Source organism: Mesoplodon bidens (genome assembly GCF_964165515.1).
Source record: "Mesoplodon bidens genome assembly, chromosome: 1".
Taxonomy (NCBI): domain Eukaryota; kingdom Metazoa; phylum Chordata; class Mammalia; order Artiodactyla; family Ziphiidae; genus Mesoplodon; species Mesoplodon bidens.
In genome coordinates, this window is record NC_138176.1 from 105,518,904 (window position 1) to 105,546,331 (window position 27,428).

Sequence of the window (27,428 nt, forward strand, 5' to 3'; positions counted from 1 at the left end):
ATCTACATAAAGAAAGGGAGAGCAATGGAGAAGGAATAAATACAAGTAAAATAAAATGTCTTATTTTTCTTATTATTAATTGATCTAAGAAATAACTTTGCTTGAAGTAATAATAACAGTGTACTAGGTGATTAATATATGGATAAATGAAAATAATGACAGCAATGTCACAAGGGATGGGAGGGAGGAATTGGGAATAATCTGTTAAAAAGTACCTATGTTACATATAAAGCACAATAGTGGTATCTGAACAGGGACTTAGATTAGTTAAAATATATGTTCTAATACAACTGCTAAAATTGAAAAAAAGGCATAATTAATATACTAAGAGAAGACATAAAATGGAATCAGAAAATGCTCAATTAAAAGTGGAGAAGGCAGGGCTTCCCTGGTGGTGCAGTGGTTGAGAGTCCGCCTGCTAACGCAGGGGACATGGGTTCGTGCCCCGGTCCAGGAAGATGCCACATGCCGCGGAGCGGCTGGGCCCGTGAGCCATGGCCGCTGAATCTGTGCATCTGGAGCCTGTGTTCTGCAATGGGAGAGGCCACAACAGTGAGAGGCCCACGTACCACAAAAAGAAAAAAAAAAAAAAGTGGAGAAGGCAGAAAAAGAAGCCTCTGATAACAAACAGAAAACAGTTACAAACATGGTTGTTATTAATCCAAACACATAAAAGAATCACTTCAAAAGTGAACGGTCTAAATACACCAATGAAAATACAGAGATTATCAGAGTATATTAAACAACAAGAACCTTCCCTCCTCCCAAAAAACCCAAGATCCAAGGATACCTGTCTACAAGAAACCTACTGTAAGTGGTGGGTGGGGAGAGATACACCATGGAACACTAATCGAAAGCTGGTGGAGCTATACTAACTGCAGACGGAGCTGACTGCAGAGCAAGGAAAGTTATCAGGGATAAAGAGGGCCATTACTTAATAATAAAGGGTCAACTCTCCAAGAACATATAACAATCCTAAACATGTAAGCACCTAACAAAAGAGCATCAAACTACATGAGGCAAAGCCTGACAGAGCTGCCAGGAGAAACAGGTGGATCCACTATTATAGCTGCAGACCTCAACCTTCCCCCATCAGAAACGGGGAGATCCATCAGGGAGGGATCAGTAAGGACACCCCTGAACTCAACAGCACCATCAATCAACTGCTACTTCATCCAAAAACAGCAGATTACGCATTCCTCTGAAGGAACATGGAGCATTCACCAAGAGAGACCACATTCTGGGCCACAAAGCACACTTTAACAAATTCGGAAGAACAGAAATACAGTGTATGCTCTCAGACCAGAATGTAATTAAAGTAGAAATCAGTAACAGAAAGATAGCTAGAGAATTCCCAAATATTTGGAAATTAAATCCCCTATCACTTACAGTTTTAATTTTTTCTCTAGTATTTCATCACTATATTTACCTCCTGCAACTACTTTTAACTTTCAAATAACACATCTGAACACACAAATGAAATGTATCATTGGTATGAAGACATCTGAAAACAGAAATAGTCTTCAAGTTTTTCTAATTTCAAGAAAATAAAATTTTAACAGCACTCATTCCAAGCATTTTAGGTCCTAAATATATCTGCCCCTGATGGCAAAAGTATGAATTAAAAGAATTACAACTACAACTACAGTCTTCAAGGCGACAGCTGTCATTTAACCAGAGCAGAAATTTCTAAAGGCCCTGACAACACAGAAACACCAGCAGGTCAGAAGAGCCTCAATGGGGATGGCTGCCCGCCACACTCAGCACCACCTCCCTCCTCCCAGCTGTGCGTGGACCATCACGCTGAACGGTGCTGGCCTCTCTGAGAAACCTGCTCTGACGGAGCTGAGGATGAGTCTGTGTCCTTCTAATACAGCGCATTTCTTCTCTACCGTCTCCTACGGGGCTGGGAACAAACGATGTATTTAGGTACAGACGCAGCCACAGTACTCAAGTAAGTCAAACTAACTCCAATAACACAAACCAACTTTGCAAAACCTGGTTAAGTGACAACGTAAGATTGCTTAGAAAAGCAAACATTTTTATACCAGGTACAAATGAAGTTTTCTGTCAAATGCATCTCATTTTTCCAAATAAAAATGGCATCCAACTAGTGTATTTTAAATGTATTTGAATAATCTTGACCTTAATACTAAAGTGGCTAAAATACAGCTTAACAGCTTGTCCTCCATATTTGCCTTTCCAGCCACGAATCTTTCACATCTATCTACTGGATTACAGTTTAATGGGTATCAAATAAATAGATTTCAATACAGATGATGCTCCCCCCGAAATGTTCTCCTTCCCCTTTACCCTTCTATAGACTACTTATAACGTCCTGAGAAAAGGCCAAAATTCAGGGGGAAAAAATCAGTTTTAACTAGAGGTCCCAATAGCCTTTGAGAATAATCAATTTCACTACTTTACTTGAAGATTTTTAGGAACTAATTCTTGAACAGCTTCCACCAGCAAGAAAGTATGAGAGACCATTCTATACTCTTTTCTCTGGGTAGTTCCCTAGGGACTAGAAACTGGAGCTCTATGCAGGGAAGAACAGGGGGCCAACAGCTTCCCGAACTCATACGTTCACCCAGAGGGCAAGGGCTGTGGATCAGGGAGACCATGAGAATAGCCTGGCCTTGAATACATAGCTGAATAATGCTACTTAAAATCACCCGATTAACAAAGCTATCATTAAGTGTTCAAACTGAGCAATTCAATCTAATAAAATTTAAGCATAAATGTGAGTGGTCACCAAGCACTTATCATAAGAGAACATGACAAGCTGATTACACTCTGTTATAAAACAGTGCTTATGGGCTTCCCTGGTGGCGCAGTGGTTGAGAGTCCGTCTGCTGATGCAGGGGACACGGGTTCGTGCCCCGGTCCGGGAAGATCCCACATGCCGCGGAGCGGCTGGGCCCGTGAGCCATGGCCGCTGAGCCTGCACGTCCGGAGCCTGTGCTCCGCAGCGGGAGAGGCCACAGCAGTGAGAGGCCCCCGTACCGCAAAAAAAAAACAAAAAAAAACAACAGTGCTTATAATCTCTTGCCTGTGCCCCTCCCCAGCTATGGCAACGTGTGGCCTTCCTGAGAAAGCCCCTTGTAGGCCACGTCCTCCCTTTCTCTCCCAGTGGAGAATCACTGCTTTAAGTAACGTTATCAGTAGAGTTTGGGGAAAATTCTACTTTTGACTGACTAGAACCAATAACACGAGGCAGAATAAGTGACCAAAAAATAAAAATTCATGATAAGAGTCAATAAAGGTAAGTTCAAAATAGCTAGAGAGGCACAAAGAACAAAACTAACCTGAAAATCTCACTGCAAAGTCTAAGATACTAAACAAACCTGAGGTTCTCGGAGAAGAAATGCACGCAAAACACACTTTCCCAGCCCCTCAGTACTCTCCTGGCCAGGCCTCCCGGTCTGCCCCCAGCCCCTCCCACTCACCTGCCGGCACACGGGCTTGCACTGCATGGCACCCAGGGTCCCTCCTTCAAGCTTGTTCCTTTCTACATAAAAGTCCTCGGTCTCATGCTTAGAGGACAGTCATTTTAGACCCTGTAGAGCCCAGCCAGCGTTAGAGGACTCATGTCACATTCGAATTATTTTACCCACCACACTGAGAAAAAGAGTCAGGCCTCGAAAAGCTGCGGGTAGAGAACTGACCTGCTCTCTGAGTGGGGAGAAGCCCCGTGTGGAAGGTCCCTGAGCACAACCCGTCACTCCGGCACCATCTGAAAAAACTCTTCACGTACTAGTTAATTCTGGAGGAATAAACCATGACTTTCATGATTGTTTTTACAAGTGTAAAGGTTCAAAATTCTAAGAGTTTAAGGTATTACGGTAAAAGGAAACATTTACAGACCCTCCAATCAAGCGTGGATGCTGTCCTACACAAGCTGCCAATTTCTGGATTTCCGTTTGTTTCAACATGTACCCCTCAAGGTCTGAGTGACGGGTGAGCTTTCCAGCCCTTTCTGCCCTGACTTACCTTACTGTGTGTGAAGGGGGGCGCTGTGTACAAGGTGGGGTGGATGAGAGGGCGAGGCAGGTGTGGGACGGCGTGCAAGGGCACATGTCCATGGATGTGGGGGTAAAGATGCAGAGCGGGGTGTGTGGGCTTCTCGGGGCTCAGGAACTGGTGGCCGGGAGGAAGGGCTCCAGCGGTCACTGCCGACGGTGTCAATCCAGACGCCTCTTGTTTACAGACATGACATTCACAAGTGTTTGGGGCTTGCTCTGCCTAAAGGGAAAGAAAAAAGAAGTATTTAGTAAATGAGTATTTAGTATTTAGGGAAACAAAGAATTGTACGGACTGAATTAGAGTCAGTCACACAGCAGATACAAAGGCAGCAGGGCCCGTCCTGACACCCCAGGTTGACGGGTCCCTCCTTGTGAGGTAAACGAGGGCCCCCAGGACTGGGACTGAAGAGACCTGAAAAGAGAAGGGGGTGCACACCTCACCCCAGCTGGGTGTCTGCTGAGGCAGCAGCCACACCCACTTGCATTCCGTGCCTGTCTGAGCAGGGGCAAGGGGACTGGCACGATGGCAGAGTGGAGAGAGGGAGCTGGGACCAAGGACAACAAGGCCACCAGTGCCAGGCTCCGCCGGGCTCACACTGCTTAATGGATGGCTACACAGAGATTCTTCAAAATGCACCAGAGATGGGACTTTGGCTAAGTTGGAATGAAGCAGTCGGTGACTCTGCTCCCTCAAAACAAGTGTAAAACTGAACATAATTGTCAAAGGCAATCGTTTTGAGGCTCTGGAAATCAACCAAAGGAAAAAAACAAATTGAGAAGCGTTTATTCATGCAAATCTGCTAGAACTTTTAGGTAAGAGCACAAGGAGTCTAGCCTTCTCGCCCAGGGCTCTTCCTATTCCCAACTCCCCACACTCCTTAAAGAACTAAACTTTAAAACAAACAAACAAACAAAAAAATGTAACTCAAGAATCAATAGCAGAATTAAAATGGTACACTAAAATTTTCTTTGATATCAAAAAAGGAAGTAAAGGAGGGACAGAGGTACAAAAAACATGAGACATATAGAAAGAACCAGCAAAATGGTAAATGTAAATATTATCAATAATTACATTAAATGTAAATGACTCATTTCAAACAAAAGGCAAGGACTGATAGGATAAAAATATGAGACCAAACTAAAAGACTGGAAGGCAAATTTTAGACTCAAAGACACAAAGAAGCTGAAATTAAGAGCTGAAAAAATATATAACATAACAATACTCCGAAGACAGGTGGAGTATTAATATTAGACAAAATAGTCTAAGATAAGAAGTATTAGCAGGGAAACCGTTCATAATGGCAAAAGGGCCAATATATTAGGGAGATAGAACAATAATTACATGGATACACATTCAACAACACTGCCCCAAAATGCATGAATCAAAAACTGGCAGATTTGAAAAAGGAACAGACAACCCAAAAGGTATACTTGAAGACTTCAATATGTCTCTCTCAAAAATTTTCAGAACTAAATAGAAAATCAGTAAGGATATAGAAGACTTGACTAACGCTATCAATCAACTTGACCCAACTTTCATTTACAGGCAGCTCCACCTAACAGGGGCAGAATACAAATTATTTTCAAGTGCACCTCTAGCACAGACCACATGTTAGGCCATAAAACAAGTCTCAATAAATTTGGAAGCTCTAAAATCAGTTATCTAAGCTTTAGATTCAACAAGCTAGAAACAGAACAAATCAAACCCAAAGAATATAGAAAGAAATAATGGAGATCAGAACAGAAATCAATGAAAGAGAAAAGAGACAAACAGAGAAAAGTAACAAACCCCAAAATTGGTTATTTACAAAAATGGACAAACCTATAGCCAGACTGACTGAGGGGGTTAAAAAGGAGTAAACAAAATTACCCAAATCAGGAATTAACATCACTACAGACTCTACAGAATTAAAAGAGAGTATAATAAACAACCATATGATATCAAATTAGACAACTTAGATGAAATGGATAAATTCCTAAAAAGACACAAGTTATTAAACTCAACCCAAGAAGAAACAGAAAATCTGAATAGACCTGTAGAAAGTAAACAAAATTTGAATTAGTAATTACAAAATTTTCCACAAAAAGAGACCAGGCTCATGGGATTTCACTTGTGAATTCTATCAAATATTTAAGAAATCTCAATCTTAGACAAATTCCTTCAGAAAACATAGGCAGAACAAACAATTCCCAACTCATTCTATGAGGCAGGTATCACCCTGATACCAAAGCCAGACAAAGACATCATAAGGATGGACAACTATAGAACAGTATCTTTTATTAGCACAGATGCAAAAACCCTAACAACATAACCAATCAAGCAACATATGAAAAAGGGACTCTATGCCATGAGCAAGTGGAATTTATCCCAGGAACTCAAGGTTGGTTTGATATATGAAAATCCCTTGATGAGATACACCACGGTAACAGAATAAAGGATGAAAACCACACGGACATCTCAACAGATGCAGAGAAGGCATCTGAAAAACCCAAAGCATGTTCATGATAAAACTCCCAAGAAACTAGGAGTAGAACAGAATTTCCTCAACTTGACAAAGGACATCTATGAAAAACCTACAGCTAGCATCATACTTTACTGGTCAAAGACTGAATGCTTTACCCCTAAGACTCGAATAAGCAAAGACATCTGCTTGCACCACTTCTATTCAACACTGTACTGGAGGTTCTAGCTAGCTCAATAAGGCAAGAGTAGGGAATTAAATGAATCCAGATTGGAAAGGAAGAAGTAAAACTGTTTATTCACAGACAACATGATCTTGCATGTATAAAGTCCAAAGTAATCTACCAAAAAAAAAAAAAAAAAACCCAAAAACAAACCCACAAAACTTCAACCCTTCTAAAACAAGTTTATTAGCAAAGCTGCAGAATTCAAGATCAGTATATAAGAATCTATTGTATTTCTATATATTACCAACAATCAACTGAAAATCAAAATTAGAAAACACCTTTACTATAGAATCGAAAGACATCTAATACTTAAGAATAAATTTAAGAAACATGTTCGAGAACCACAGACTAGAAATTTTTAAAAACTGCTGAGAGAAATTAAAGATGACCTAAATAAATGGAAACAGCATGGTCACTGACTGACAGATTCAATTTTGTTAAGACTGTATTTTCCCAAAATTGATCCTTATCATCCCACAAATAAAAGATTAGGCCCAGAGAATTTTGCTGATGAATTCTATCAAATATTCAAGAATTCAATGCAACCTCTATCAAAATCCAAGCAGGACTTTTTGTAGAAGGTAACAAATTGTTCCTAAAATGTATACGGGGAATTCCCTGGTGGTTCAGTGATTAGGACTCGGTGCTTTCACTGTGGTGGCCCAGGTTCAATCCCTGGTTGAGGAACTAAGATACCACAAGCCATGCAGTATGGCAAAAAAAAAAAAAAATAATAATAATAATAAATAAAATAAAAAATAAAATGTATATGGAAATGCAAAGGACTTTGAAAAGCCTAAACAATTTTGAAAAAGGCCCGCCAAGCTGCAGGGCAGATCCTACCCAATTTCCAAACTTACAATAAAGCAATAGTCAAGTAGAGTATGGGTTTAAGGACGCAGAGATCAAATGAACAGGATACTGAGTACAGACATTAACCCATACATTTATAGTCAATTGATTGCGACAAATAGCCAATGCAATTCAACAGGGGAAAGGATGGCCCTTTCAACAAACGGTACTGGGACAACTGGATACCCAAATATGCAAAAACATGAATTTGGACCCTAACCTCAGACCATAAGCAAAACTGAGTCAAATGGACCACAGACCTAAGTAAGAGCTAAAATTATAAATATTATAGAGGAAAAGAGAGTTTTGTATTAGGTAAAATTTTCTTGGGTATGACTTCAAAAGCATGATTCATAAAAGAAAAAATTTATAAACTGGAATGCATCAAAATTAATAACTTTTGCTTTTCAAAAACACCATAAAAAACTAAGACATACCACAGACCAAAAGAAAATATTTGTAGATCACATACTTGATAAATGACCTGTACCAATATATAAAGAACTTTTTTTTTTTTTAATATTTATTTATTTGGAGGTGCTGGGTCTTAGTTGTGGCATGCAGGATCTTCGTTTTGGTATGCGGGATCTTTAGTTGTAGCATGTGGACACTTAGTTGAGGCATGCAGGATCTAGATCCCCAACCAGGGATCGAACCCGGGCCCCCTGCATTGGGAGTGTGGAGTCTTAGCCAATGGACCACCAGGGAAGTCCCCACAAAGAATTATTAAACTCAAAAACAAGACAGAGGGGCTTCCCTGGTGGCACAGTGGTTGGGGGTCCGCCTGCCGATGCAGGGGACACGGGTTCGTGCCCCGGTCCGGGAAGATCCCACATGCCGTGGAGCAGCTGGGCCCGTGAGCCATGGCCGCTGAGCCTGCACATCCGGAGCCTGTGCTCCGCAACGGGAGAGGCCACAACAGTGAGAGGCCCGCGTACCACACACACACACACAAAAACAAGACAGAGAAGGAAATGCAACCCAAACGGCCCTTAAATATATGACAGAATGCTCAACTTTGCCCATAAAAAATGGAATGAAAGCTGAAACCTCACGGGGTTACCACTTCTCATCTATCAGACTGGCAAGAGTTCAAAACTCTTCCAAGGGTAGGGGAGGGCATCACGCTCTGACCCGGTAAAGCCACTCCTGGTTACCGCTCCTAGGGACAGAACTGCCTACGTATAAAATGTCAGATATGTAAGGTTACTCACTGAATAGTTTATGATGGGAAAACAAACGGAAGCAAACACAAGTGTCCATCAGTAGGGACTAAAGAGAAAAATAAAACAAAACTATGACACGTCCACACGATGGAATACAAAGAGACCAGCAGCGGAGCAAGAGGAAGTGCGCTCTGTACAGGTGAAGCCTGTCAGGACACACTGCTAGGCAGGGAAGAGAACAGAGTGTGCATTAGTATAAGCCTTTTTCATGAAAAGGCGAAGAATATTTGTATTTGCATAAATAAACACTGGAAGGACCTAGTTTTAAATAGGTAAAACTGGTTACGTATTGGGACTAGGGGCTGGGGGTGAGCAGGCGCTGCAGCCGGTAGATGAGGAAGGAGGTGGGAGCGAGACTTCTCAGGGTAATAATACCTTCTAGTGTCCTTTACTGCAGATTTACACCACCTATTAAAATGGTTTTAATCAGCCTGGACCTTCATTTGTTCTTCCTTTTATTTAAAAACTGCTTGAGCATCTATTATAAAACTCTAAGTCTCTAAGAAAAAATAATAGTCTGGTAAGGTACCCGCACCTTTGGTTAACAGAAAAACAGATACCTATCAGGAAAGAAAAGCTTCCTTACAAAACCAACCTTTTCTGAAATTTTAACATTCCACTCTTTCATTTTATTAAAAAAAAGCCCTTCCCTTGCTTCCCAGACAAAAAACCTCCACAACACTTAAATATCTGGAGCTACTCTGCGGTGCCACACAAAAAAAATAACGTTGATTATAGATTCAGGAAAGAGGAACAAGATTAAAGTGAGGGTACGAGTCACATTTGCTTATTTTGCAAGTATGCCTCGACTCTCTCCAGGTCTAATCTTCAGAAGTTTTTCGGAATAAAATAATTCTGTATTCAATAACGCTCATGTTTAGAGAAACTAGAGGCAGAAAAGAGACCTCTGGCAAAACAAAGTTCGAAAAAATAAAATCATACCTGCTGAGTTGAGTAAGACGGGGGTGGACTGTCCACTTTACTTTCCTCCTTCCCAGGGCTCCCGTTTCCTAGAGCTGTGTCTTCCTTTGGGGCTCCCGGGGGCTCCCCACTACTTTCGCCATCTGCCTCCTCATCATCAGCCTCTGAAGAACTACTGCTGGTACTGCTTACCTGAGGGGACTTTAAAAACAACCCTTTGTAATTTACACTTTTTGAAACAGAAGAATGGAGGAAACTGACACACCAGACACCGTCTGATGTCACTTACTGTCACTATGAAGACGCATGCCCATACCTCATCCTTCAGGGCCATGTTTTCCCCGCCGCCGTTCAGTTCACTGTGGATTCCATTCATGCTGGCCACCACCTCGGCATCATCATAGTTACTCAGTGGATAAATATCAGCAAATTTAGCTGACAATGGTGCAACATCTTCATCATCACTACAACTGAGAAAGCAGAGACGTCAGCATGAGGCCGCTCACGGCGAGCACAGCGAGTGCACCACCCGCCAAGCAGACGCTGCTCTCGCTCACAGGAGTGTTACACTGAGTGCCACGCGTGCTCCTCAGCATCTCCTAGTAACCTGAACGCAAGAGGAAATGCCTGGAAGATTACCATTTGTGCTATTTGGAAGAACGGAAAACAAGACTCCAGAAGGAGAAACATTAAGGAAACCACAAAATTTCATCAGATTAATTGATGTTACAAATCTATTCAAGTTGAAGTGCCCTGGTGTACAACTGTTCTCTCTGCCATTTCCAAGCAGACACAATTTTTGATTCTAATTAAAGGGGTACGGAGAACAACCGTAGATCTTTACCATTTGTTTTTATAACTGCCAATATTTCAGACACAGCCAGCTGAACAAAACTTAAAGGCACTTATGCGACAAAATACTACAAGATTTTTCACTACAAGGCCAGCTGTGGCCAAGTCCAGTCATAATCTTAATCATCAGCTTTTAGCAAGACATCCAAGCGATGGGCAAATGGAATATCTACCAAAAAAAAGTAAGAAGACTTCAAGGCTAGAGCCTATGAAGACCACTTAAAATGTATGACTTTCTGGTACGTGAAAAGAGCTGGCGCAGAGTTCCTGGCTCAGCATGCATGGTTCAAGGCATGACTGTAAGTGGACACCCCACGGGTCCACGTAAACATGCCACCACGTCCGCCTTGAGCCTCAACACTCAATGGCCTCCAGAAGGCACAATCCTAAGAACTGGAGACCTTTTGGCTTTAGGGAAGAGTGTCCAGAATTGCCAAACTCAGGTTCTTTTCCACTTTTAGGAAAACAAGAGTCAAAGGACTACAACGTGCTATCATCCGGAGCTCATCACAGCAAGCACGGACGGTGCCCAGCAGGCCTCCTGGGGGCCCACTGCACCAGAGCTAACAGCAGGCTTTGCCCTGGGCTGCACCCACATCCGCTCCTGAGGTGTTAGCATCACCACGACCCAGAGGAGGAAGCCAAGGCGCAGAGATGAAGGAACTAAACCACGTGCTCCATGCGATGGAGGCAACCCCAGAACCCGTGAAGTCCAGACAGCACTGCAGCCCAGCAACTAAACTGCCACGCTTCCATTTCACCAACTTAGAAGCGGCACCACGAAAGACAACACGAACCAGCGGCCACATGGAGGTCCTCGGATCAGAGTGTCTACCGGGAAGACACGGATCACAAGGTGCTGGCGGCCAGATGCCCAGAGCATCCGCGTGTGGCCCCGGCTCCGCCACTCAACAGAGTGTGGGAGGCCACGGCTGGCGCCAGCCACCACAACACAGGAGTGGGGCGAGCTCTTCCAATGTAAGTTCTTATTCGACCACGCAAGCTGAGCTGCGGGACACGCCTGTGACGAGCTAGCCAGCTGCTAGCCGGGAAGCCCCCAACACTGCGCCGGCTCCGAGAGCACAGGGCTTCTACGGTTACGAAGCACCTTGAATTCAGTGAAAGGAGTCACGGCGTTCAGGCCAATCAATCCCTTTACACTAATTTTGTGTTTGAGACCAAATCCATATTGAGAATTGAAAGACTCCGAAGGAAAGCCTCAGAGTCACCGTGCGAAATCCAGACGGGGGAAGCGAGAAGTCTGAGAAATGCGGGGCCCCATCCCTCCACTGGGAGCCGTGGCAGGGGGGCCGGTCACCTCCACAGGGCTCCTGGCACCCACACACACTGTGACATGCAGAAGGCATGTTTTATTTCTTAAATAAAAGCATATACCCGCGTGCAGCCTGTCCAGAAGCTAGAGCAGGTAGCCTCAACACAAGACATGGCCACAAGTCCGAAGAAACACGGGCCCACTCCCCTCCCTGTGAACTGGCGACAGCTGCACAGCCACCTCGCTTGTACAAAACATCCTTCTAGGTCACGTGGGAATACGGAGAACAGAACCCTTCAATCGCTTGCTAAAGCGATCATCTGAGTTCTCAGCAAGACATGGAACAATCATGGATGCTGGGCTGACGATGAGGCGGAATGAGCAGCGGGCTGGCCACCCACGATCCAGTGAGTGCGGGCCAGGCCGGCGCTGGGAAACACTTTCCTGCAGACCAGCATGTGTTTGTTTGCCTTACTGCATTTATTCATTCACCTTCTTTTAGGCAGGTCATGAAACAGTGTCAAAGTTTGGGCTTACTGATTCCATGTTTTAAAAGCTGTTTAAAAAAATGAAGGGTCCTTTTTCTTGAAAAGCACTATAATGCTATCCATCCTTCTGCAGACATTACTGTCTCTACTTCTCATCACTGGATTAGTTAAATTTCTGAAACCTTACGACAAAGTCACGACTTACAAAGTTGGTGCAGAGCCATTGTCTGTGAGGATGAGTCTGGGATGTTGCTGAACTGTAATGGGAGAGCTGGAACCTGACCCTGAGCTTGCTGATGACACGCTAGGTGGGCGCATCTCAGAGAGATAGTCGGGAGCAGAGTCCACCTGGAGTGGTAGCTGGTGAATGTGGATGTCGCCAGTGACGGGGGGGTCCATGATACCACAAGTGAGGATGTGTGAGAGGCTGCAGTCATCGCAAGCACATCTGATTGGGAATTAAGGACAGTTACCGAGACAGCCAACAGAGAAGGTCAGACCGTGCTCTTTAGAGGTCGGTGCCGGCCCTCTGTGGGGTCAGCGAGGGTCCCGCAGGCCCGCGGTGCGCACACACAGGCTCACCTCCTCCTGTAGTTGCAGTTGGGGCAGTCGGGCATGCTCAGTCGCGACGACAGCACGTGCCTCATGGTGTCCGTGAAGCTGTTCTCGCCAGTGATGGCCTTCTTGTTCGTCAACTGGAGGAAACCACGAGACAACGGGTTAGTTTTGTAAGACGCGCTGCCCCATGACACAGCTTATATCTTCCAGTAATTATGGTAGTGTGTGTCACACTCAGAACCAATGACCACAGCTTCCTAAGGTGGGGCAGGGCCAGGAAAAGGGGCTGCAGATGTGTGATGCACACAGCCGTGGGGCTGGGAGAGGCCCTGACACAGGCCAGGGACCAGTAACCCCTAACAGCCTTCCTCACCAGCAAACATGCTGCAGCGCCCCTCACAGCAGACACCCAGCCTTTACCCTGAATCTGCCATGGGCTTGGTACTTGCTAGGTACCAGGAACGTAGAGATAATCACTGCCCTCAGAATCACTGCCCTTAGATTCTGGAAGAGGGGACAGGCAAGAAACCAAATTTGAAAACCGTGATATAGAAGGTGCCCCGGGAGATCTGCTCAGCATGCTGGAGAGGTGGGGAAGCTGCCCGGCAGGTGCCAAGACTCAGCAAGGCCCAGGTGCAGTGCTGGTAATCCCATCAGAGGCAAGGAGGGCATCCGGGCGAGCAAAGAGCACTGAGCTGGGCATCCCCTCACAAGACTCTCGACGGCTGCTGAGCCTGGGCTGAGCAGGAGTGAGTCTCGGGGAACAGCCTCACCGCCATCAGGCCTGTGCACACAGAGCCGTGGCACCCAGCGCCCAAGAGTTAAACAGACGTTTATGAGGCAAGATGGAAGCTGGACAGTCAGCACCAAGATAGCAGTGGGTGGGTGGGAAGGAGCGCAGCAGGGAGGAAGGCCAGCTGGAGAGGACGCCAGTGGAGCACGGAGAAGGGGTGGACCCGGGAACCGCCTGGGAAGCAGCACCTAAACTTCCACTGGAGCGGGTGAGCCTCTGGATTTTAGAGAAGGAGCCTGTGGACTGGCTTGGGCAATGGGATGGGTGGTGGCCAGAAGAGCCATGGGACAGGACAGAAGCCACACAGGTAAGCGAGTGGAGCACGGGTGCCCTCTGTCTACCTGTGGCGCCCAGAGGAGACCACGGGTGCGGGCGAGGCTGGGGCCACCGACACCTAGGGAAGGCCAAGGGAGCACGCCCGGCAAGGGAGACTAACTGGGAGAGAAGCCGGCACATGCATGGGAAGCAAATTTCCCAATGAAGTCCAAGGCCCTGAGACCACCACACTGCAGCCCCCGGGAGTCCTGCCAAAGTGGCAGGCAGAGGGGTGGGGGGAGGAGCCGCTGGAGGAAGGGGTGCGCCGGGGCCGCCAGCAGCCACGACAAAGGCACGGCCCCTGGCACATGTGGAGCGCATCAAGTCCCAGCCCTGCGACTTCACTGTATGCACCCTGGCGAGTAAACCGGGGACACGCCACCCACCTAGGAGGAGTCCGTGGGGACTCAGGGGTGGCTGTGGCCCGAGCGGGTGGCTCTGTAAATGTGGATGTCCCCTGAGGGATGCAGGAGAGAAGGAAGTCGGAAGGAAAACCAGTTTACACCACTGCCACAAACAGTGAGCGGAACATGCAGTGTGGTGTTGAAGCGCTGGTCTTTTGGAGCCGTCCACCCGCAGGGAGCAATTCCCATTCCTGTGAACCGCCCCTCCGGCCCACAGCCTCACCTGCTCTTCCATGAACCGCCTTTGTTTAAAGAGCTCCCAGTCTTCTGTTAGCATGCGCTGTTTGGTTTTCATTGTCATCTAATTCATGGGGGATGTAAAAAACAAAAAGTCTTAGTACCAGCAAGAGCTACCCCGGACGTTTTCAAGGGGAGACTTTTAAAATGATACATACGAGAGACCGCGTCTGCAGACAGAAGCTGCAGCACTACAGAAACGCTACCTGACACTCGATCTCAGCGCCTCACATGACTCGCTCAAAATCATCGCAAATACTTTTCTTGCATGAAAAACACAGCGAGGAGTTCAGATTTTAAAGAGAAATTAACATATCAGAGGTGGATCTGTCAATACTGTGAGTGGACAGTCATGGTTCACTGAACAACCACGAGGTGCCCTGCACGTGAAGTGTGAGCCCTGGGGACGTCACCCTGAGTGCCACAGCAGGCACCAGGGGCTGCGGAGGGAGGGGGCAGGGGCTGCTGTTTAAGCACGAGCTTCAGCTTGTGAAGATGAGAGAGTTCTGGAGGTGAACAGCGGTGACGGTCACAGCAATGTGAGCGCACTCAGTATGAATGAACTGTAGACTTAGAAATGGTTAGGGTAGTAAATTTTGAGTAATGTAGATTTTACCACAACTAAAAAGAAATTGAGGGGAATAAGGAGTTAAGAATGGGCTCAAGGCACTGCCTTATTTGAAGGAGGAGGCTATGAAATGATTAAATCTTGGTGTTTATATAAATGTATTCTTGTAAATTAATCACTGAAAGGATATGGGATACATATCTTCAAAATTATTAGAAGAAAAAAAAACCGAAGAGGGCATATATTCAGTCCTACAGGGAAGAAAACACTACCAACTGGGAGCATGCTCCCAGCTGCTGGACGGGATGCTGCTCGATTTACGAAAACACCTAATAAATAGCCTATTAGATCTTCAAATTAAAACAAACAAACAAACAAAAAACTGCCCGTAAACCCTCCATAATAAAACAAGAGGAACTCAATAAAATCAAATTCATGCACTTAAAATTTTTTAATAGTTTAAAAGTATTAGAGAAGAAACCGAAGTTGAAATTACAGTCTGTTTAGAAATAATTGACAAGGAAAGTCCCACAAATCAAATTTTATAAGATGAGCCCAAGATATAGAAGAAAATGTATAGTTTGGTGGCATTTATGAGAGAATAGAACAAAAAAAAAAAAGCCTGAAAAGTATGCGTTCAATGTAAGAAGCCCAAACAAAATGAAACAAGGAATCAACTAATAAGGAATTAAAGGTAAAAGCTGAAATTTGGAAAACCAAGAAGTAAAAGTGATCAATAAACCCAAAAGTTGGTTCTCTGAACTTCCTCCCAGGCCGAACAAGGGAAGAAAAGGAACAACAAAAACAGCGGGAGTGAGAAAGGACACGGACACATACAAAGATTTTCTAAAACCACAAGAGAAAACATCTGTACAATTTATGCCTTTCATATCTAAAGAATAGCTGCAAACAGGTGGCTCACGGCTATCTTGTTGGCCCTGCACAATGTGTTTTACAAGCTGAGTCAACATGAAAAAGCTTTTGAGATTTCACCTAACAATCTAGACTTCTGGCCTCTCTCGACAGCTGGACAGCTCAGAGGGCAGGCTGTGGGCACAGCTGGGACGCCAGGAGCACTGGCCAGCCTCCTTTTAGGGGAGCAAGTGCTCTCCCATTACAGTGTGAAGTTAGAGGCAGGGGAATTCTCCTGTAGCCATCATGCACCCATTTTCATCAGCTGCCCTGTAAGCACAAACTTAAGCCCACCCCTTTATATGAATGATATGGATAATTTCCCAGGCAAATATCAATTTGTAAAACTCACTTAAGAAGTAGAAAACCCCAAGTAGGTTCATGAACACAATGTTTACTGAAAAGGCAGTAAAAGATACTGAGTCCTTGTTCCTTCCCCTGCAAAAATGAACCAGGCCCCAAAGTTTCATGGTGGGGTCTATGCAAACACTTTGTAGATTAGGAAAGTTGAACTATTCCTAAATACTGGAAAAACATGGAAAGTTCTCAATTCATTCTGTGAGATTAGCATAATTATCCTTTATACAAAACAAACAAGACCTCAAAGATGAAAACTCAGCAATACCTCAGAATACAGATATAAAAATCCTAAATAAGATACCTAATAATGGATTAAAGAATAATATATTATAATCTAGTAGGGTTTAATTCCAGGAATGCAAGGATGTCTCAAAATTAGAAAGTCTAATCTAATTCATACAGAAACACATAAAAACAGAAAAAAAAATACAAATTTAATGTCTATCCCTACTTTAAAAAATTTTTTTGAATTAATTAATTTGTTTATTTTTAGCTGTGTTGGGTCTTCATTGCCGCACACAGGCTGTCCTAGTTACAGCGAGCCGGGGCTACTCTTCATTGCGGTGCGCAGACTTCTCACTGTGGCAGCTTCTCTTGTTGCACAGCACAGGCTCTAGGCGCACAGGCTTCAGTAGTTGTGGCGTGTGGGCTCTAGAGCGCAGGCTCAGTAGTTGTGGCGCATTGGCTTAGTTACTCCGCGGCATGTGGGATCTTCCCAGACCAGGGCTCGAACCTGTGTCTCCTGCATTGGCAGGCAGATACTTAACCACTGCGCCACCAGGGAAGGGCTCTTTAATTTGCTAAAAAGTATCAAAAATTTGTATGGCAAGCATCAGACTTAATGTGAAACCTCCAAAGATTTCCACAAAAGCCAGGAAATGAACAAGGATGCTACTGCTAGTAACACTTTTACTCATGACACTGTGAAGATTCTAGCTGAAGTGAAAAAACAAAACACAAAGTTCAAATGCTAATAAAGAGGATAAGACAAAACTATTATTATTTGTAAACGACATCATGGTCTCCTAGAAAACTCAAAGCAATCAATTCCAGAACTATTTGAGAGATGATAACATGGTGAGATGACTGGACACAAAGCAGAACTCAGCTTTCCTATAAGGACCAGCAATAACTCCTTAGAAAATTTATTCCACCATTTAAGATGCTACTAATGATAGTCCCTAAAAACTGTAAAACACCTACGTATAAATTCAGTAAGAAATGTACAAACTATAAAACCATAATATAGGCTATAAAAGACAACCTAAAAAAAGAGATACATGCCATAGTTTTGGATGGGAAGATTCAATATTGGTGCTAATTCTCCCTTTACGTAACATGGGTCTTCAGTTTTCAGGAGAAACATTTTTCTTTCATGAGTAATTATTACTGTTGCAAATTTTAAAAATGATTTAAAATGAGCTAAACATTAGAAAAAGTAATCATTTCTTTATCTTATTACAGAGCTCAGTACAGAGTTGTTTGATAAATATAATCAATAGAAACCTCCTCTTTGACCTTCTCTTTGCAGCCTCTGGGATTAATTTTGTGGAACATTTGGGTACCTGTAGGCTTATATATGCGTCACACAACAAATAAAGGATAAATCTTTACAAGCAAACAAGAACAACGGATTTCAAAGCTGTCAACTGTCTCCCCATGGCCATACTTATTTGTGAATACTAATTATTTTACAGATGTGCAACATTTTGCAATCTTGAATTACTATGTAGTTTCTAAAATGCTACTTGATCAGAAGAGACTGATATCCATTCCAAGGATTCTAGAATGACTGGTACCCTCTGGATGCAACTAAAATTGCTCAATTTCCCTAATTGGTATTAATGGCATTTTAGTTCCTTGACAGGTGAATGAAAATAAGAATGCACCTTTGGGTTGCTTTAGTGAAAGAGGATGGTTTTCCACTGTGAAAAGACAGAGAATGCTTTTTTTTTTTCCCCTTGTAAAATACGTGTAACATAAAATAAACCATCTGAACCATTTCAGTGGTATCCCCATCTCTCTTCATCTTGCAAAAGTGAAACGCAGCCCCCATTAAACAATAACCGCCCACCTCCCCTGGCCCCCAGCACCCACCCCTCTACTCTCTGTCTCTATGGATTTGCCTACTCTAGGGACCTCAGGTGAGTGGGATCAGACAGGATGTCTTTTTGTGTGTCTGGCTTATTTCACTTAGAGTAATGTGTTCAAGGTTCTTCCACATTTTTAGGTCTTCCACATAGGTCCTTGATTCACTTTGAGTTACCTTTTCCATATGGTATTAGATAAGGGTACAACTTCATTCTTTTGCAGGTGGATACCCAATTTTCCCAGCACCATTTGTTGAAAAGACTGTCTTTTCCCCATCGAAGGGTCTTGGCACCCTTGTCAAAAATCACCTGACCATATACGGAAGGGTTTGTTTCTGGGCTTTCTACTGTATCCACTGGTCTGTATGTCTGTCTTTATGCCAATACCACACCACTTTGATCACTGTGGCTTCGTAGTAAGTTTTCAAATCAAAAGTGTGAGCCCTCCAGTTTTGTTCTTTTTTTCCCCAAGGTTGTTCTGGCTATTCTGAGTTCCTTGAGATCCCATATGAATTTTAGGATGGGTTTTTCTATTCTTCAAAAAACATCATTGGGATTTTGATAGAGATTGCACTGAATGTGTAGACCACTTTGGGTACTACTGACATTTCAACAATATTAAGTTGTCCAATCCAGGAACACAGGAATGTGTTTCCATTTATTTATGCCCTCTTTATTTTCTTTCAGCAATGTTTTGTAGTTCTTATTGTACAAGTCTTCCACACCTCCTTGAGTAAGTTAATTCCTAAGTATTTTACTCTTTTTCAATGCCACTGTAAATAAAACTGTTTTCATAATTTCCTTTTCAGATTGTTCACTGTTTGTATGTACAAATGCAACTAATTTGTGTGTGTGCACTCTGTATCCTGCTACTTTGCTGAATTCACTTACAGTTTTTAAATTCTAAGTTTTTTTTTACAGAGTCGTTAGGATTTTCTACATATAAGATCACATCATTTGCAGAGATCGTTTTACTCTTCCTTTCAGATTTAAATGCCTTTTATATCTTTTTCTTACCTAACTGCTGTGGCTAGATTTTCTAGTACTATGTTGAATAGAAGTGGTGAAAGCAAGCATCCTTGCCTTGCTCCTGATCTCAGAGGATTAAAGGCTTTCTTTTAATCCTTCATTTCTTTTAAAATTAATTTTTTTGGAGTATGGTCACTTTACAATGCTGTGTTAGCCTCCACTGCACAACAAAATGAATCAGCCACACACATACAGATATCCCCTCCCTTTTGGACTTTAATCTTCCATTACTGAGGATGATGTTTGCTATAGGTTTTTTATATTTGTGGCTTTTATTATATGGAGGTAGTTTCCTTCTATTCCCATTTTGTTGAGTGTTTTTAATCATGAATGATGGTGAATTTTGTCAAATGCTTTTGCTGCATCAACTGAGATGATCATGTGGTTTTTCCTTATTGATGTGGTATGTTATATTAATTAATTTTCATACCTTGAAACATCTTCGCATTCCAGGAATAAATCCTACTTGATCATGGTGTAGAATCCTTTAAATATGCTGAGTTCTGTTTGCTAGTATTTTGTTAAGGATTTCTGCATCGATATTCATAAAGGACACTGGTCCGTAGTTTTCTTTTCTTGTAGTGTCTTTGTCTGGCTTTGGTATCAGACTTATGCTGGCCTCACAGAATGAGTTAGGAAGTGTTCCCTCCCCTTCAGTTTTCTGGAAAAGTCTGAGAAGGATGGGTATTAATTCTTCTTTAAATGTTTGCTAGAATTCACCTTTGAAGCCACTGGGTCCTGAACTTTTCTTTGTTGGGAGATTTTTGATTACTGATTCAATCTCCTTACTAGTTATAAGTCTATTCAGATTCTCTATTTCTTCATGATTTAGTCTTTTTTTTTAAAATTTATTTATTTATTTATTTTTGGCTGTGTTGGGTCCTCATTTCTGTGCGTGGGCTTTCTCTAGCTATGGCGAGCGGGGGCCACTCCTCATCGCGGTGCGCGGGCCTCTCACTGCCGCGGCCTCCCTTGTTGTGGAGCACAAGCTCCAGACGCGCAGGCTCAGTAGTTGTGGCTCACAGGCCCAGTCGCTCCGCGGCATGTGGGATCCTCCCAGACCAGGGCTCGAACCTGCGCCCCCTGCACTGGCAGGCGGATTCTCAGCCACTGCACCACCAGGGAAGCCCTTCATGATTTAGTCTTGGTTGGTTCTTTGTTTCTAGGAATTTGTCCATTTCATCTAGGTTATCCAATTTGTTGGTGTACAACGGTTCACAGTACTCTCTGGTAATTCTTTTCATTTCTGTAGGACTGGTAGTAATGTCCCTACTTCACTTCCGATTTTAGTAATTTCAGTCTTTTTTCTTTTTCTCTTAGTCCATAAGCTGAAGGTCTGTCAATTTTGCTGTTCTTTTTGAAGAACCAACTTCTGGTTTCACTGATTCTCTCTACTGTTTTTCTATTTTCTGTCTTTGTTTACCTCTGCTCTAATCTTTATTATTTCCTTCCTTCTGCTAGCTTTGGATTTAGTTTATCTTTTTTTTTCTTTCTACAAGTTGCAAAGTTAGGTTGTTGATTCGAGATCTTTCTTTTTTAATGTAAACATTTATAGCTATAAGAACAAGTTTTTTTTTTTTTTTTTTTGCAGTATGCGGGCCTCTCACTGTTGTGGCCTCTCCTGTTGCGGAGCACAGGCTCCGGATGCGCAGGCTCAGTGGCCATGGCTCACGGGCCCAGCCACTCCGTGGCATGTGGGATCCTCCCGGACCGGGGCATGAACCTGTGTCCCCTGCATCGGCAGGCGGACTCTCAACCATTGTGCCACCAGGGAAGCCCAAGAACAAGTATTTTTAAAGAAATAAATTCACTTTCAGTTTTAGTTTTTAAGATCGTATTTTCCTTTTAGAAAAAACATGTATATTGTTATTTTTACACACACTCCATTTTTATCAGAATAGCAGTGATAATACTGTGTATTATATTCCTAATATATTATATTCCTAGCAGCAAGGAGATTATTGCTTAGCACAGCGCTTAGCACACTGCACAGTAAGTCACCATTTATCTTCTTTCTCTTCACCTGAATTATCATTTTAGTTACACTGTTTTCCTGAAATCATCTAAATAAGATCATAAGTTATTGATATCATCAGAAGCTTACACTGACAAAACATGATGGAAAAGTCAGGGATAAATCAGACCCCCCACTCTAGTGGATGGCACCAATCTCTGCAGAAGGAACCACCAGCTGCAGTGGAAGCCCCTTCAGATAAACTCCAGACTGAAGGCTCCTCTGCGACAGACAGCGAGCCCCCTGCTCGACACGAGGACCAGCACTGCTTACAGGCCCTCAGGCCTTCGTTTGCACTTGTACTCACGAATGAGCGGCTCCCCACTGCCACTATGGAACTCTGCAAACTCCCCGAGTAGCGTTCAGCATCAAACACGAAGTTCAACAAGCCCCATGTCAGGGCCAGAGATGCAGGGGACCTCATAGGTCACCTAGTCCAGCCACATCTAAGATTCCGATGTCAGGACTCCCCTGGTGGCGCAGTGGTTAAGACTCCACGCTCCCAATGCAGGGGGCCTGGGTTCGACCCCTGGTCAGGGAACTAGATGATCCCACGTGCATGCCACAACTAAGAGTTCGCATGCTACAACTAAGGAGCCCACATACCACAACTAAGGAGCCGGAGAGCTGCAACTAAGGAGCCCGCCTGCTGCAACTAAGACTCAGTGCAGCCAAATAAATAAACATTAAAATAAATAATAATTTAAAAAAAGACTGCTGTCAATTCACTTCTGCATGTCTCCTCTAACAGGGAGGGGGCAGCTCTGTCTTCCTGTGCTTCTCCCTGGGGTCAGACTTCAGTCGCTGGGCTGGAGGTCTCTCTCTCCATACCTCCTCACAGCACTGAGGACAGGGGCTGCCCCAAGTTCCTGAGGCTGCACTGCCATTTCCTGTTGGGGGTCTGGCCTGTTCTGAGATGCCTTGAGGACAGACAGTGCAGCCCTCCCATCTGGACTCCAGAACTCTGTCTAGGACTCTCCCCAGAACAGGCTTCCAAGTAACAGTCTGTTTGCTGCTGCCCATCAATCTTTCAGCATCTGATCCGCCCTCCAGTTGATTTGCCAGGACCCACCTTCTCTCTACACATCTGTTACTACTGTAGATACTAACGGGGTGGCAGAGGGGCCCAAGGCAGAGCTGCCAGTGTCGCTGTCCAGGCCCACAGCAAACACTGCTGGGGGCGCCGTCTGGACGGACTGTCTGTTGTTTTCCTTGCAGCAGTTTATTGCCCACATGGACCCAGAAGGTTCTCAGGGGATGCGGCACATGGCTTGTGAGGTTCTAGGGTGTCCATACAAATGGTGCCTCCCTCCTCTCCTAGTCCAGGGACCCTGAAGACAAACTGAGGGCAGTGTAAGCAGCAACCCTTGGTGAGGACAGACTCATCCTCAGTCTGCTGGACGGGGGCTATTTTCTTCAGCCTAATGTTGGGGACAGGGGTTCCGTGACCTGATGCAATCCACCCTTCCTGTAAGCCGAGCCGGCAGGACAGAGACTTAGCAGGTGGCGTAACCTCGTGGGTTCCCACAAAGCAGCCCAGACCAGCTCCTGTTTCTCACACGTCTCTCTCCCTGAGAAGCCTTCGCACATCACTCGTTCTTTTAAAGCAAGAATGCCTCATCAAATTTCTTCCATCATCAGCTTGGGCCTCGACGACAAGAGTTTAGCCAGGGAGAGGCTGGGGTCTAGTCTTTGGTCTTTTTCTGAAGGTCCCTCCTTCAGAGAACTGATGCCTCAACGTCCCGGCAAACCACGGCTCCCAATTCTCCCCCCTCCTCTGTACTCTGGATAAACCACTGCACTTAACTGACGTGAGGTTCCCTCTAAGGGTAACCCAGTAACCGGCTCGGTGCAGCTCAATTCAGAACACAAGGGACTGTTTACTGAAGTCCTGCTTTTTAGTAACCACACACACACAAAACTGATTCAGGATTATATAATACAAAGGCTCAAACAAAACCAAAATGTCATCTAATCCGATTCTGTCATTTCACAAGTGGGAGACTAAGGCCCAGGGAGGGGAAAGGCTTGAATGAAGCTCACCAATCTGGGGCAGGGCCTGGCACCAAGTGCCCTTCAGGGTCCTCCTCAGGACCTGAGTCCAGAACACCCCGAGGAACAGGCAACAGCCCCTGTCCCCACGCACCAGTCTCCCCTCCGGGCTCCTGTGCCCTCTACTACCTGGACAGCAAACTCCTGCAAACGGGCTGGTGCACGTGCAGGCAGCAGAGGGGAGGGGGCTGTCTGCTCCTCTGCCTCTGAGTGACTCAGCTGCCGGCTGCCTGGCTGCACAAGGCCTCAGGGGACGAGCTGGTTGCAGGTCCAGGTGGAGGATGCACAGGGATGGCAGCTGGAAGGCAGCCGGGGTCACGGCTACCTGACCCTGCGCCAACATTTGCAACCTGGGGCCAGCCCTGCCCCCACAGCGGCCGAAGCTGAGGCGTCAGTGGTCAGCGATGAGCCACAGCTGGAGAATACGAGTGCCCTGGGGGCCCCAGGACAGCGGGGAGCATGTGCCAGGTACAGGGTGGCTCCCGAGGCCACGTGCTACACACGCAGCAACTGTGGAAGAGGCCAAGCGCATGGCACCGGCGGAGCCACCTGCCCAAGACAAGCTCGGCTCCACAGCGCTGAGTCCTGTCACGTTACCAAGGCACACCTGACAGAGGGGAAAGTCAGTATCACGCGGGAGAATGTAGTCAGAACCGTTCTCCTAGGTTCTGAATGAGAGACTACTTATGGTAACGGTCCCTGAGGCTGCAGAGGGAGAACTGCCACACAAAACACGGAGCGAGGCTGGCATGAACAGTGACATGGGCACACGCCAGCCCCTTCCTTCTTCCTAATCCCTCACCACGCTCAGGTGGCAACGCCGAGACGAAGCGTCACAGCCAGCGGCCAGGCGGCACCCAGGATCCCAGGCAGACACTGCACCAGCACCCGCCCTATGCCAGAACCAAGGTTCTGTTTTCCTACAGCCTCACAAGTACAACACAGAGCTCCGTCACTGTTTCCTTATTACTCCTCACACCCTGCATTACCCTGGAAAACATCCACACTGAACGCCTCCCCTGCCCAACCCTCCTGGGGGTTTTAGAAAGGCGGGCTGGCTGGCCGGGACGCCGGCTGGAAGCCCTGCCCGCAGGCCCCATCCCCACAGCAGCGCCTGCCTTCCACCCTCCTCCACCCCTGCAGACCACCTGCCCAGCACAGCCGTGTGTGTTCGTGTCTGTGCTCCCACTCGACATGCTTAGGGACGGGGGGAGAATGGGCTCTGAAGCTCACGTGTGGCCAGTGTTCAGTAAACGGGTCCTGACATGACCAGGCTCAGCCGTTTCCAAAGGCCTCAGAGGCCCCCGCCGGCAGCACCGAGGCTGGGAAGCAGCCTGTGCCCGTGACCGTGGCTGTACCCAGGCCAGCAGGGACCTGACCGGCAGCTGACCCTGCGGGCATGGCTGGGCGTCCCCTCCGGAGCAGCAGCAGCTGGGAGCCCCCGTTCGCACCCCTCCCCTGGGCACACGGCCCCTCACGGTGGGCTCCTTGCGGCCGCCCCGGCGGTGCGCACCCACCTGCTCGTCCACATAGGCGTCGATCCTCTTCTGGCACTCCAGCCACTCCTCGGCCACCCCGCGCAGCTCCTCCTCGGAGCGCTGGTACCGCTGCAGCAGGGTGCTGTACGTGTCCTCGTTGCAGGTGTCGTGCGTCGTGGTCCCCAGCCTGGGGAGAGAGGCCTTTCAGCACTCTGGCCATCATCTCCCCTCCCGAGGTGGCAAGCGGGGCACCACCACACACCCCACGAGGCTGCTGTGCAGGATGAGTTAAGCACACAGCCCAGGCACCCACGACAGTCTGGCCTAGAGAAGAAGCTCCAGGAAGCAACAGCTCCTAAGAAAAAAATGAGTGGTGAGTAATGCTGTTCTACAAAGACTAAGGCCCAGAGATTCAGTTCACTAGATGTGGGGTCGTAAACTATTTTTCCCTACTGAGATTCACTGACCCAGAGAGAACAAAACATTTAATGAGAAATACAAAATTTGGACCTGGTTTTCAAATCAAGTAAAACAGGAAATTCAGTTCAATAAAAAATATAATTATAGTTTCATTTACTCTGTGTATCTTGTTAAGAAAGATGGTAAGATGGCAGATGAGAAAATAAACAGAAAACAAAAGACACAAATAGAGGTAAACAGCTGAGCTTCTCAAGAGGAGGGTGGCATGGAAGAGGAGAAGCAGGAGAGTGGGGGAGGGGTGCAGGCTCACAGGCAGGTTCTCTTCAGACACCGTTCCTTTTCCTAATACCTAAACATGTCAACATCTGAACCAAAGCAATGGTGATAAAGACCTCATAACAAAGAATTTCAAAATCAAAGGCAACACTTATAATCGCTCAGGAGCACAAAGATGATGTGCAGGCTTAATAACCACTGCTGTTTACATGGAAGAACTGAAGTTACCCACTGGGATCAGTGATGCCACACCAGACAAGGCTTCTAATTACAGGCTAAGTTACACCTACTTGTTCACACTCAGACTCAGACACACATGCACTTACAGACATATGTTTTGAAATGGAGATGCTCCCATGTTAAGTGAGGAAAGGACTATGTCACCATGTGTAAAGATGCACATGTGTGGGAGGCGTGGACACTGGAAAAAATCTGGAAGCAGCACCCAGTTGTTTATGGTACCTACCTCTCTTCAGGGTTTCCTTTGCTTTCAGAATTGTATTGCAGTGACAATCTAATAATTTTATAATGAAAATAAACAATAGCGATTTAAAAACAAGAACTTTTCCACGGGTGCAGACACCTCCCTTTCCACCCTGGTGACCACTGCATAAAGACGCACGTCGTGCGAATGGACTCATTCTTGCCGAAGCCGTCTACACCGGCTCCATCACTTCAAGGAGGGAGCATGTGGAAAACAGGGTCACTGAAAAGCTGCACGGGAAAGCCCAGAGCCAGGAAAGGGCACGACGCAACCCACGTGGTGATGGGGCTGGCTCAAACACCAAGGCTGTCCCCAGGAAACAAAAGTCCTCAAGACCCAGAATCCAGGGCCTCTCGAGGCCCCCCTGGCTCCGCCCAGCATGTGGGCGACCCCAGGCCTGAGAGCATGACAGCCCACGAGGCAGTGATCTTCTCCTCAAGCCCTGCCTCTGCAGCCCTGCTCATCACAAGCTGATTTCCACTCTTTGTGCAAACCCCACCTTCCCCATTATGCCACCCAGAAGACTGGGGTGGAGGCGGAGGGGACTCGTGCCCTCCCTCCGCTCCTGCCCGAGGTGAGAACCGCTCCCCTCCTGTCCTAAGCGCAGACTCTACTTAGAGCCGGTGGAGGGCAAAGCAGCCGGGGGTCCTAGGACTTCTGTGGTGGGGCACTCAGAGCACAAGCTGTAGGCACGGGGCTGGAGTCCAGAGAGGAAACGGGGAGCTGCTAGACTGCAGAAAGTGTCCTCAGGGTCAACAGCATCAATGGGTCAGCAGACAGGTTACTACCTAAATATTCACTCTGCAAACACATGACAGTTAACAGCTGGTAATATCTACTGTGAATATTGTCTATGTGAAACAGTAAGTGATAAGGAAAATGAGATAAAATCAGTTCAGGTACGTTTACTGACAAGCCTAATTAAACATTCCCCTAACAATGAATATATCAGTATACTTAAAATAAAGACCACATTGGGCAATAGCTACTAAAACCACCACAACAAATAAGGAGACACAATGGGGCTCCTGGTCTTGCCAGAGGGATGGAAGCAGAGTCTGACAGAGCTTCTGGTTTCACACGAACTCTCAGGCAGCACAGACAGTGGCCTGC

General features: G+C 45.7%; 1 protein-coding gene across 6 annotated transcripts in view; it reads right to left on the reverse strand.

Moving 5' to 3' along the window:
• The window catches only part of FAM193A (family with sequence similarity 193 member A), a 177,930-nt gene that overhangs the window by 36,846 nt on the left and 113,656 nt on the right, over positions 1-27,428 (reverse strand). For 5 of the 6 annotated variants that reach the window (XM_081229176.1, XM_081229175.1, XM_081229178.1 and 2 more), the window contains 7 exons: positions 25,175-25,322; positions 14,619-14,696; positions 12,908-13,020; positions 12,531-12,773; positions 10,029-10,182; positions 9,734-9,913; positions 3,994-4,245 (listed from right to left, as the gene is read on the reverse strand). In XM_081229176.1, the coding sequence (XP_081085302.1) occupies positions 3,994-4,245; positions 9,734-9,913; positions 10,029-10,182; positions 12,531-12,773; positions 12,908-13,020; positions 14,619-14,696; positions 25,175-25,322 (1,168 nt within the window). The remainder of the gene's footprint in view (positions 1-3,993; positions 4,246-9,733; positions 9,914-10,028; positions 10,183-12,530; positions 12,774-12,907; positions 13,021-14,618; positions 14,697-25,174; positions 25,323-27,428) is intronic. The other variant, XM_081229179.1, reaches the window with a different exon arrangement.